The sequence below is a fragment of the Chondrus crispus genome, genomic scaffold, assembly GCF_000350225.1.
Source record: "Chondrus crispus Stackhouse genomic scaffold, scaffold_8, whole genome shotgun sequence".
In the NCBI taxonomy this organism is placed as follows: Eukaryota; Rhodophyta; class Florideophyceae; order Gigartinales; family Gigartinaceae; genus Chondrus; species Chondrus crispus.
Window position 1 is genome coordinate 445,068 of NW_005178810.1, and position 10,841 is coordinate 455,908.

At 52.0% G+C, this 10,841-nt stretch overlaps 4 protein-coding genes; 3 read left to right on the plus strand and 1 right to left on the minus strand.

Annotated features, from left to right (window-relative positions):
- The first annotated feature begins 328 nt into the window (after window positions 1–328).
- On the plus strand, window positions 329–808 carry CHC_T00007616001 (hypothetical protein). The gene has a single exon (XM_005711845.1). The coding sequence runs from the start codon at window positions 329–331 to the stop codon at window positions 806–808; it is 480 nt and encodes a 159-aa protein (XP_005711902.1).
- Window positions 809–820: 12 nt separating this feature from the next.
- CHC_T00007617001 (hypothetical protein) lies at window positions 821–952 on the plus strand. The gene has a single exon (XM_005711846.1). It carries the CDS (start codon window positions 821–823, stop codon window positions 950–952), a length of 132 nt encoding a protein of 43 aa, XP_005711903.1.
- Window positions 953–1,268: 316 nt separating this feature from the next.
- Window positions 1,269–3,594, plus strand: CHC_T00007618001 (hypothetical protein). XM_005711847.1 is given in 2 exon segments: window positions 1,269–2,480; window positions 2,481–3,594. 1 exon segment carries the CDS (start codon window positions 1,269–1,271, stop codon window positions 2,478–2,480), a length of 1,212 nt encoding a protein of 403 aa, XP_005711904.1. The 3' UTR covers window positions 2,481–3,594.
- Window positions 3,595–5,135: 1,541 nt separating this feature from the next.
- Window positions 5,136–6,432, minus strand: CHC_T00007619001 (hypothetical protein). XM_005711848.1 is given in 2 exon segments: window positions 5,136–6,177; window positions 6,178–6,432. 1 exon segment carries the CDS (start codon window positions 6,430–6,432, stop codon window positions 6,178–6,180), a length of 255 nt encoding a protein of 84 aa, XP_005711905.1. The 3' UTR covers window positions 5,136–6,177.
- Between the last annotated feature and the right edge of the window lie 4,409 nt (window positions 6,433–10,841).

The following is a 10,841-nucleotide window of genomic DNA, read 5'->3' on the forward strand; positions in this document are numbered from 1 at the left end:
GACCGTGGCGCCCCCCTCGACGTCGACGTCGTCTCCGACCCGGATCACACGCACGCATCCCAGCCGCTCTCGGGGCCACATCGCGTTCCGGACGTCGATCGCGACCCCGACGCGATCCTGGGCAAGGAGGACCCCATCGATGTCGACGGGACGGAGGATAGCTTCGACGAGGCCGACGACGATGACGTGGCCGACGTTGTCGATGAAGACGTCGATGAGGACGACGCGAACAGCGCGAGTGAACATGAGGATGGGAAGAGGGGACATGCAATTGATTTGACGGAAAGTGTCGAAGGAACCCCACAGACGAAGAGACGCGACATGGGGGATGTGGAGGAGCACTTCGAGGTGGAAGAGGAGGTGCACGAGGAGGGCAGTGAGCACGAGGATGCCGAAGAGCATGAGGACGGCTTGCACACCCCGTCAGATGGGGGCCATGGCGAGGATGACGCCGCTAGCTCGTATGCGGACGCCGCGGATGTGGCTGAGGGGGAGGTTGATATTGACGAGCATGAGGCAGACAAGGCTAGCGGCGAGGGCGAAGACGCTGCAGAAGCCACCGCCCACCCCGGGGACAAGGGAGCTAGAGTTGATTCCAAGGGAGACGTTGGACAGACGGCAGAAAAGGCGGATGAGGCTGAGGCTGAGGCTGAGGCTGAGGCAGATAATGATACACAGAGCAATCTCTTCAGTAATCAAGCGGCGGTACAAGCTGCATTTGAAGTGGAAACCGCTATTCAATCTGATTCCGTTGATGGACTCGCAAAGACCGCCGTGGATACCGGCGCAAAAGAAAAGCGTCTGTTAAGAATTGCGGCTGATGACGGCGCCGCGAAAGAACCACGTGAGGACGACATCGCAGAAGGAAAATCGAAGCCAGAGATACGCGCAATTATCGAAGCAAAAGCAGTACCGGGAATTGCGATGGATTCGGGCGTCGAAAAGGCCTTGAAATGATTCTGGTTGATCTCAAGGGCAAGCGAGTGTCTCGGAATGAACCGGTCCTTGTGGTTGGCGGTGGTGTCATGGCTGATATTGGCGGGTTCGCCTGTGCTCTTTATCACAGGAATACTCCCTACGTAATGTTGTGCACATCTATTGTGTCAGGTATTGATGCTGGGCCTTCTCCTCGGACATGCTGTGATGGGTTGGGATACAAGAATGTTTTCGGTGCGTATCATCCCCATATCCTTACTCTAACTGATCGACAATTCTTCAAGACGCTAGAGCCCGGATAGATTCGTCATGGCATCGCCGAAATCATAAAGATGGCAGTCACTAAAGACGCTACTCTTTTCACAGCGCTGGAGACTGCCGGAAATCGTCTGGTGGAGACCAAGTTTGGAGTGGAGCAATGTGACCGTGGTTCTGATATCGATGTTCTCAGCGAATCAATCATCGCAAAAGCTATGGACGGCTATGTCCGCTCAGAGTACGGAAACTTGTGGGAGACCCATCAGTGCCGTCCACACGCGTACGGGCACACCCGGTCGCCCGGTTTCGAACTTCAAGCAGGTCTCCTTCATGGTCATGCAGTTTCGATTGGTATGGGTTATGGCGCGTACCTTTCATTCCTAGAAGGCTGGATTACGGAGAGAGAGTTTCACCGGATTCTTAAGGTGATGAGTACAGTTGGACTCTCACTGCGGCATGACATCCTTGAGAATCCAGACTCCCTCTGGTCTTCGCAGGTGAAGATGACGGAAAAGCGAGGCGGCAACCTTTGTGCCCCGATACCACGCGGTGCGATTGGAAAGTGCGGATACCTGAACGCATTGACGCGAGAAAGGATGGAAGGAACCTTGATTGAGTACCAGAACATTGCGAAAAAATACCCTAGGAAAGGTTCCGGTATTGAGCCGCACTGCCGAGATGTCGGTCTGGAGGATCTATCGACTGTTAAACAACATGCTGCCCATGCTGTTCCTAAAGGGAGCTTAGCGACTGATGCTGCAATGTCTGAAAATCCAGTCGCTGATCCCTCGGAGAGCAACGGAGAAAAGGGACAAAGCAACATTGAAGCATACAATCAGTGGATCTCAGAGAAGCAAGTTAGCCGCAATGAAGGTGAGACATCATCTTCTTTAAACAGCGTGCTTTCAACTGCAACGAAGAGTGATACACTTAAGCCCCCTGCTTTCGAACACTCCACATTGTTTTTCCCGGGCGCCGAAGAATATGCAAATGCCATGACATCCCCTCCGACAGCCGACTTCGTCAACATTGCCAACGAAACAAAGGCGGCGAAACTTTTCGCTCCGTGCATGGTAGGTCCCATCGAAGGCCAATTTTTGAAGATGGTCGCACAAATTAAGAGTGACAAGAGGATTCTTGACATTGGAACATTCACCGGATACCCCGCACTGGCTTTGCAGATAGAATTCCTTCAATTGGAGAAGTCGTCACGATTGAAGCAGACAACGCTGCAGCTGCTGTTGCTCGAAAATGCTTTAAGAGTGCCCAGAATGGCTACAAAGTGAAGCTGCTTGAGACAGAGGCGAGGAAGGCAGTAACCGACATGGTCCATACTGGAGAGCAATGTCATATCGTATTTTTGGATGCAGATAAGACCAACTACAGGCATTACTACGAAGCAGCTTTGAACTTGCTCAACGAGGACGGCCTCATCATGGCTGGTAACGCGTTATGCTCCCTTGTTTACGAAGAAAACGATCCTGTCCGTCAAAGTTTGCATGAGTTTGCGCAGTTCGTGAGAAATGATAAGCGTGTAGAACAACTGATGTTGACTGTTCGCGAAGGTGTGCTCCTCGTCCGGAAAGTGTGAAAGTGCGATTTTCGGTAGTAGTACTTGTTGTAGAACGAAAACTTTACTCCGAAAATATTGAAAGGATTCGTTGATACACGGTTCCGTCTCCCGTGTGATGTAAAGTCAAAATATGGAAGAAGATGGGCAGAAGAGAGATCCTTCCAATGCTGATGATGCTGATGATGCTGATGTGCAGATGACGAAAGAATCAGAGGACCAACCGGATGTGCAAATTAGAAGAACTGAAGACTGCACTTAAGGCGGTAGCCCCTATCATTCCTTCACAGACAACGTCTGCGATGCTACCGCGACTCCAGATATTCCGATGACATCCAACGAGGATGTCAGAACGGAGGGCGATACCGGAGAAGCGATGCAAGACGCGTCGGAAGGTCCAGATGTCGTCGAGCCAAGCGTGGATCCGACGACAAGTACGGGCGACTGGCGTGCTACAACTAGAAGGCACGAGGCAGCGAGGGGGATCTGGATTTGTACTGCGATTGGTATGGGCGCAGCGTGTTGCTCACGCCGGAAGACATGGTCCGAAGCGGGGGGAAGGGGTGCGTTGAGTTTGACGTTGCGACGAGCCATTATGTTTTCTGAAGACAAGAATGTCGTCATGGGAATGCTACTGTCGAACAGAGGGAGCCCGCGAAGGCGATGGCATCGATGATGCATTATCATCAAATATTATGTTGGGGACGAGCGGTGTAGGTCGGTGGCGGGTTCGGGCGGAGGGTGTCTGGAGGTTGGTAGCGTGCAGTGATGTAGATAGTAGGCGGTGATGCAGATAGTAGAACGATGTAAATGGGAGCGGTTAAGAAGCACTCCGAGCTCGCATTGCACTGCATTTACATACATATTGGACGCAAAAGAGAACAAGTACAGGCCCGAAACTCTGGTTCCAAAACGGGGTTTCCAATGCTGTTTAGGATGTCGGATCGGAGGGTAATTCCAGGGTGGCTGGCATGCACTCATATTGCGCTTTCATTGGGCAAGGTGAGTGCGCGTCACGTGCTCTACAGTACATGGCACCAATAAGCAAATTGCCCCCAAATTACGCTCCAAAATGTTTTGATTTTTCTACTAGGGTGGAAGGAGACGGGCATGAACGGCCCTGAGTTTGGCAACCCAGGCTACAGTATTGGAAGTTCATGCTGGATCTAACCATCCTGATTGGGTAAATATTATGCAATGGAGTGGCTGTGGTTGCATTTGAGACAGGCGCCTTTTGGTTGGAGGATCCTGAGCCATAAATGCAGGACCTCGTGCAGGAAGATGCGGATGTTGTCGACACGATCGATACCAGGATGGAAGTGTCTGGCAACTTATTTTAGCTTCCCCCGACCCTGGCCACGAGCAGGATGTAGCTCGAATGGCCCAGCCGCTATCTCCAGACAGTTCCGTAGCTATCAGAGTCGCTCCGCTTCCCCCACGTAAGGCCGCTTCGCCACCGTACCGCCCTTTCACCACGCACCTTATCCCCCCCTCCGTCTATGCTCTGGCCCGCCCCTCCCACAATCAAACGCCTTCTTTTCCAGGCCTTTAGAAACTTCCGTTTCTAATCTCATCTCCCCAAACACACCGCTCCTCCCTCCTTCACCCCAACAACCCCCTCCATCACGCCATCCCAACCGCCTCTCCTCTCACTGCTCTCCAACGGCTCCAAGCTCCCTCCCTGCCCTCTCCCCGGCGAACCCTAGTTCTTCCTTCCAAAGAGATACCATCTCCTCAAGAGAGCTTCCGTGAAACAGCCTCTTCTGTTTTGAGCTAGCCTGGGCCGCAACTGAGCCCCATCCAGCTCGCTGTCGAATGCAATCCGAAATTGTGTCACAAGAAGCAGGCTTCTGAGTTGCAAGATGAGGCCGTAGCAACACCAGGCTATCTATTTTCCATTGACACCATAATGCATCCAGGACATTGCACTCACCAGATGATACTTTCCCAATAAGAACGGAAAGGGCGGCAGAGTATCCCAAAATCGAAAACAGCTTCTTTTCGACAGACTTCAAACACGTAAACGTTCGTGAAACAGCTTCCTCAGAGTGTTTTGTAGTCATCGCTAAATCTGCTATTAGCAGTTCCTGCAAAACAGCCGTTAAAAGCGGGGATCAATATCTCGGTAGCGCTGTCACTATGGCTGACATAGTTCTCACGCCGTCCATATGAACGAAGTGCGAAAAGACATCCAACACTTCGTGAGCCCGTTTCAAAAGAGTCGACGACACAGAACTGTATTGCTGCGATAGTCCATTTTCTTTCATGCTCTGACGGCCGTACTTGAGCAGCAATGTGCTGTACACATGCAGGGCAGCGGAGAGGCGCAAGTCGGGTTCTTCGGAGAAACCAGGAAGAAGCTTTTCTAAGATTGAGGATGACAATGATGGATCCAATTTCTTTAGTAAACCTAGCCAAATTGCGTCTACCAAGGCCGAAACACCGGACACTGATGACACTTCTGGTAACAACCTGGCAGAAGTTCGCGGTACAATCCTTGATACACCAGTCGGTAATGCCATTCTCCACATTCGCAGCAAGCTCGCAACAGCCATTGAAGCGTCCACATGACCCTGCTCCAGCCCTGCGGTTTTCGCTATTTGGACCAATGCATCTTCTAATATCTCGTCAGATACCCCCACGCTTACGTTTTCCTCATCCATTATCATGTCAGTGTTGTGAGCTTATTGATCATGCCTTCTGGTTCTTTGGAAACTATGTCCCGCCTCACAAGTTTCTGTATTTGAGAAGTCGGCACTACGGTGGCCGCCGAGCTGTGACTTGAGCGGGAGCCATGAACACAGCCCACATTGCACGCTCTGTCGATTTTGGGGCGGTTCTCAAACTGCGTCCACGTGCACTTACCACGTCATCGGTTGGTTTTGCGCCCCTCGAAACTAGATGCGGAGCTGTCACGGAGGCTAAAAGGGCGCATCCCACACCAGCACACCCTTGTCTCGACGTAGGCGTTTGAAGATCAAAAGAAAGCAGGTCGTCCACCAAACTATCGTCTGGTGGGGCATGCATCGGAAAGGACTGGACAATTTGGACAATAGCGTAGGCAAGATCAGTGCGCTTGCATTTTTGTCGGACGCGAGTACCCAGCAAAAAAAGGACTTAGTCTTTCGCCACGCTCTTCCAGCGATAGTGCTGTTGGAAACGTCGGCCAAGGTAATAATGGCGCACACCGCTTCAAAATTGCCGTGGTCCGAATCAGACCAAGTGAGCCTCTTCAGCGCTGGTATAGGCGAGCGGAGATTGCTGGCAGCCTACATGACAACGACCGGGCCTGTGGCGCTCCCCGTGGCCGTGAGCAAGTCGACGGCGCGACGACGAAGAGGACCAATCCTGGTCGGCAGCTTGATGAGGGCACTGGCAACAGCTGAAAAGATGGCACGCGCACCTTGTTCGTGCTAGAAACGGACGCGGGTGTCGGCATCGAGCTGGCCGCCGGTGGTCGCAGAGGTTCGGTCGCGCGCGGTGTAGGTAAAAGTGCTGGGCTTGATCTCGTTGACTACGAACTGCGACTCCTCGAATGCATGCAGGGCGTCGCCGAGCTGGTGCAGAACTGTAATTCGTGAGGGATCCGCCGAGCCACAGGCGCGGGTGATCGCAGAGGCCGCGACTAGCAATTGAGGCTTGGAGCGGTAGGGCTTGCTGCGGTTCATGGATGCCTCAAATATGCTCTGACCCCTCTTAGATGCTTTAAAGCTACGCAGTTTGTGGTGGCCCGCATGCTATAAATATCTAAAAGTAATCTTTAAACCATCCAATCAGCATTTAATCATCTTTCAGGCATCCTTTGGACATCCAGTCTCTAAAGCACGTATCAGGCCGTCACACGATCAGCATCTCCTACACATCCAGGACCCATCCAAAATATATCCAAAAATATCTAATAGACATCAAATAAACATCCCATATACATCTGCATACTTTACTGGGCTTCGCAAACCGCAATATGAGATCCCGCCGGGGTCCTACGTGTTCCTCCGGAAGGAGCAGGGCACGGCTAGCGAACCGAAACACAAGCTGGCACAAGTCGGCACAGGACTTTATCAGGTCCGAAGATCGGATCAACATACGGTAGTCATTGCCATTGGCGATCAGGAGGAACGCGTATCGCGAGACAGGGTGGAGTTAGCCCCAAGCCCGATGGACTATGCGCCGATAACTGGCCTACGGCAAGCGCTACAGTTCCTGGGAGAGCCGGAGCTAAACGAAGAAGGAGAGGTAATGGAGGACGAGGAACGTCCTCACACCCGTGCGCCTACGACGGACCAGGATAATTTAGTTGGTCGAACGCCGACAGCGGAGACACCTCCAGACCTACGCGAGTTCAGGAAAGTCCAGAGAAGGTGGTGAGTTGGAAGATCCTCGGAAGGGGGAAGGACAGTTGGACACGCAGGAAGAAGAAGCCGAGAGTCAGGAGTATGTGATCGACAAGATCGTGGACCACGGCTACGACGAGGAGAAATTAATTCTCAAAGTGAGGTGGTATGGGTATACCATCCAGGACGCAACGTGGGAACCTATTGAGCAAATCCTCCGCAGCGCGGTAGTCACATATTTCCGAAGGAAAAAGCCACCTTTACCCACGCAAGCGTCGCACGCACAACCGGGATAGCCATCTTAAATAGAATTAGTAGGTTAGAGGCAACAGAGAGGTCAGAACTTTGAGGAAGTAACGCATCTACGAGGTGCGCAAATAAGGAGTTTGAAGGAAAGGAGAGCAAGGCAGAGAAGCGAGACTGTATCCTTGGATGAGGCATTGAGCCTCTCGGAAAACACACACGCATCATCACGGCACGCACGAGAAATGACGTTTCGAACAGGCGGTCCGTTCTCGTGGCGTATGAGGTAATCAAAAAAATTAGGCGTGTCGACAACAAACTGCCAAAAAGGCGACACAAGTGAGAAATCGATTTCAGCATGCTGCGAAATTATAATCGAGAAGCAGGGAAACACTGCTGCAACTGCAGTCCGCACGCAAAGTTGTTGTCGCTTGCCAAAACCGACGGCCTAAATATTCTAAGTCGTCCCGTGGTCGAGTGACACCCGACCTCGCATGACGACTGATCGACACACACACTATTGACACACGTTTTCCACCCTCGACGAGCAAGAACATCCGTCCATAGGGACCACCATCACGAGGACGCAGCTACAATTAACCCCGTACTCGTTTCGCGTACGCAAAGTCGTTGGCAATCCCCACAGTCGACGGCACAAATACTCAAAGCCGTCGACCGACAAAGTCCCCAGCAATCGCATGTGACATCACTTGCCAATGGCACGACCATGCTACTCACTCGTGTGGTGCTGCAACCTACCCTACTGTCGACACCCTCGATGAGGGAGAATTATTGCTTGAACATGGCATGCGGCTACCGACACAGTCGCTCGCATCAATTCTTTCGTCCCGAGGGACTTACTAACCCATTGGCCACACTAACCCCCTTTCTTCCTTCTTGTTTTTGTACTGTTTTGTTTCGTTTCTCTTTGTGTTCTTGCTCCTTTTTGTTGATACGACGTAGAAAGCGATACCCCGCATCGCGGACCACGATGAACGAGCGTCGCGACGCACACCGGTCAACGACCTTTCAGTGAGCGTCCACGATCGAGGGAGACGGGCGAACCGCCGATCGTAATTAATTTATTACGCTGTGTCTTCCAGCCGAAAGGGAGAGCGGTCTTTTTCTAAGCTGTACAAGGACGTCAATTTGCGAGATTTCGTATGCCTGCCTCAAAGACAGTGCCGGGCGAGTAATCGGAGAAGATTCTGACCGACAAAGGACGAAGCACGGATCGGAGTTATACCCTAGACCGGAATTTGTCAGCACGATGATGCTAGAGCCGACGGCTTCTTGGTTTTTACCGATCGTGTGAGCCGCAAGGGCAGAACGCTCACAAAAGAGGTCTGTCATGAAACCGCTTTCCCATTCCGGACATTGAAATGTATTGGACAAAACAACAACCACGAGAGGGTGCGGGAAAAGGGACAGTTTAACTGGGAACAAAAGGAGTTACAGCTTTGTGCCACATCCTGACAAAGATTGAACCTATATAGTTGAACTACAGTTCATGTCTACGATCGAGGATTATCTGAAGGCGCGGAGCAAACATGCCTACGGAAAGGAGGAGAAGGGTCATGTTTTCGTACGCAACGGAGAGAATGCAGGGACCGCTGTGTCCACGTTGTGGAATGCCCCAGGGGTTTGGGCTTTCCTTACGGAATGTTCGATTTGTTTTCGACACAAGCCAAATCCCTAGAGGATCGAACAGCCAACGGCATGAGGCCGTACCCCTTTTACTGCCACCCCCTGTCCAGACAACGTCATCACGCATCTCCCCTCCTTACCTTTTTCCCATTTCTTTGAACAACTTGCTACTTTTTTACTTTTCCGTCCCTCCTACTCCTCTGCTTTTCTAATGTCATCTTGTTTTCTTCGTGCTTTTGTCATTTTTTTGGGAAGACAAGTCACGCAGACACACCGGATTAGGAGCATCTAAAGGAAGTTTGTTTTAAGGAAGAACCCCGCGTTGAGGGGAAACAAGAAGCTGCAGAGTAGCCTTAGAGGGACCCTGCAGGGGAAGCTCCACGCGCGCCATAACGACGTACACCGCCGGTGGTCGAGGCTGTGATAAACCCCTGGTCGACTGAGACACCATGCAGGGACATTCAGACTGGTGAAGACAGACGCCGTCCTTTCTTGGGACAAAAGGAGGACCATGGAAGAATCGAGGAAGTCGGACCGCTCCTGTGCCCTACTAAGCATCCACGCATGACACATCTCGAGACACAAGCAAAGAGAGTGTAACATAGAGCCGAGAGAAGTTACGTGAAAAATACTGCATCAGGCGAAGAAGGGAGTCGTGGGATGACATGGAGAACGACATAGTGAGAGGCGACTTTCCGCATGATCGTTAACATGGGCGATGCATAACAACTAACATTGAACATCGCAGAACTAAGGGAATGGCACTGACTACTCCCATACTGTTCCAGGTCTTGCAAAGCACTGTATCTATCACCGCACTAATTTTGACCTCCGCACAAGCCCCCCACGTTTGTATCCATTCGAATGGAAATCGCAATTTTTTGGAAATGTTCCGCAACGGGGAACCGAACCGCGACTGCAGGAGTACCCATATGAGGACTTAGTCTGTCATCGAGACACGAAGAGAGGGAAACCCGCAGGCCCCCTCGGAGCCACGAGTCATTGCGGTTGACTTAGGGATGCGCGCTCCCCGACGTTGTGGAATGCCCCCGGGATTTGGGCTTTCCTTACGGAATGTTCGATTTGTTTTCGACACAAACCAACTCCATAGAGAATCGAACCACCAACGGCATGAAGCCGTACCCCTTTTTGCTGCCACCCCCTGCTCCGACAACGTCATCACGCATCTCCCCTCCTTACCTTTTTCCCACTTCTTTGAACAACTTGCTACCTTTTTACTTTTCCGTCCCTCCTACTCCTCTGCTTTTCTACTGTCATCTTCTTTTCTTCGTGCTGTTGCCATCTTTTTTTTGGGGAAGACAAGTCACGCAGACACACCGGATTAGGAGCATCGAAAGGAAGTTTATTTTAAGGCAGAACTCCACGTCGAGGAGAAACCAGAAGTTGCAGAATAGCTCTAGAGGGACCCTGCAGGGGAAGCTCCACGCGCGCCATAACGACGTATACCGCCGGTGGTCGAGGCTGTGACAAACCCCGGGCCGACCGAGGCACCAAGCAGGGACATTCAGATTGGTGAAGACAGACGCCGTCCTTTCTGGGGACTAGAGGAGGACTATGGAAGAATCGAGAAACTCGGACCGCTCCTGTGCCCTACTAGGCATCCACGCATGACACATCGCGAGACACGAAGAGAGGGGAACCCGCAGGCCCCCTCGGAGCCACGAGTCATTGCGGTTGACTTACGAATGCGCGCTCCCCGCCAGCAAACGCACGGGGAAGGTGCGTGCGCACCACCCGAACGCCTTCAAAAATATTTAACAAAAATTAAGGGGAGTTGCAACCGAGATATGCAACCCATTTTGTTGGCATGAGCCACGGCCGCCGATCCACGACAT

What these genes read in the sequence shown, in the direction of transcription:
- CHC_T00007616001 (XM_005711845.1), top strand. Translation starts at nt 329, where the DNA reads ATGTGGAGGAGCACTTCGAGGTGGAAGAGGAGGTGCACGAGGAGGGCA.
- CHC_T00007617001 (XM_005711846.1), top strand. Translation starts at nt 821, where the DNA reads ATGACGGCGCCGCGAAAGAACCACGTGAGGACGACATCGCAGAAGGAA.
- CHC_T00007618001 (XM_005711847.1), top strand. Translation starts at nt 1,269, where the DNA reads ATGGCAGTCACTAAAGACGCTACTCTTTTCACAGCGCTGGAGACTGCC.
- CHC_T00007619001 (XM_005711848.1), bottom strand. Translation starts at nt 6,432, where the DNA reads ATGAACCGCAGCAAGCCCTACCGCTCCAAGCCTCAATTGCTAGTCGCG.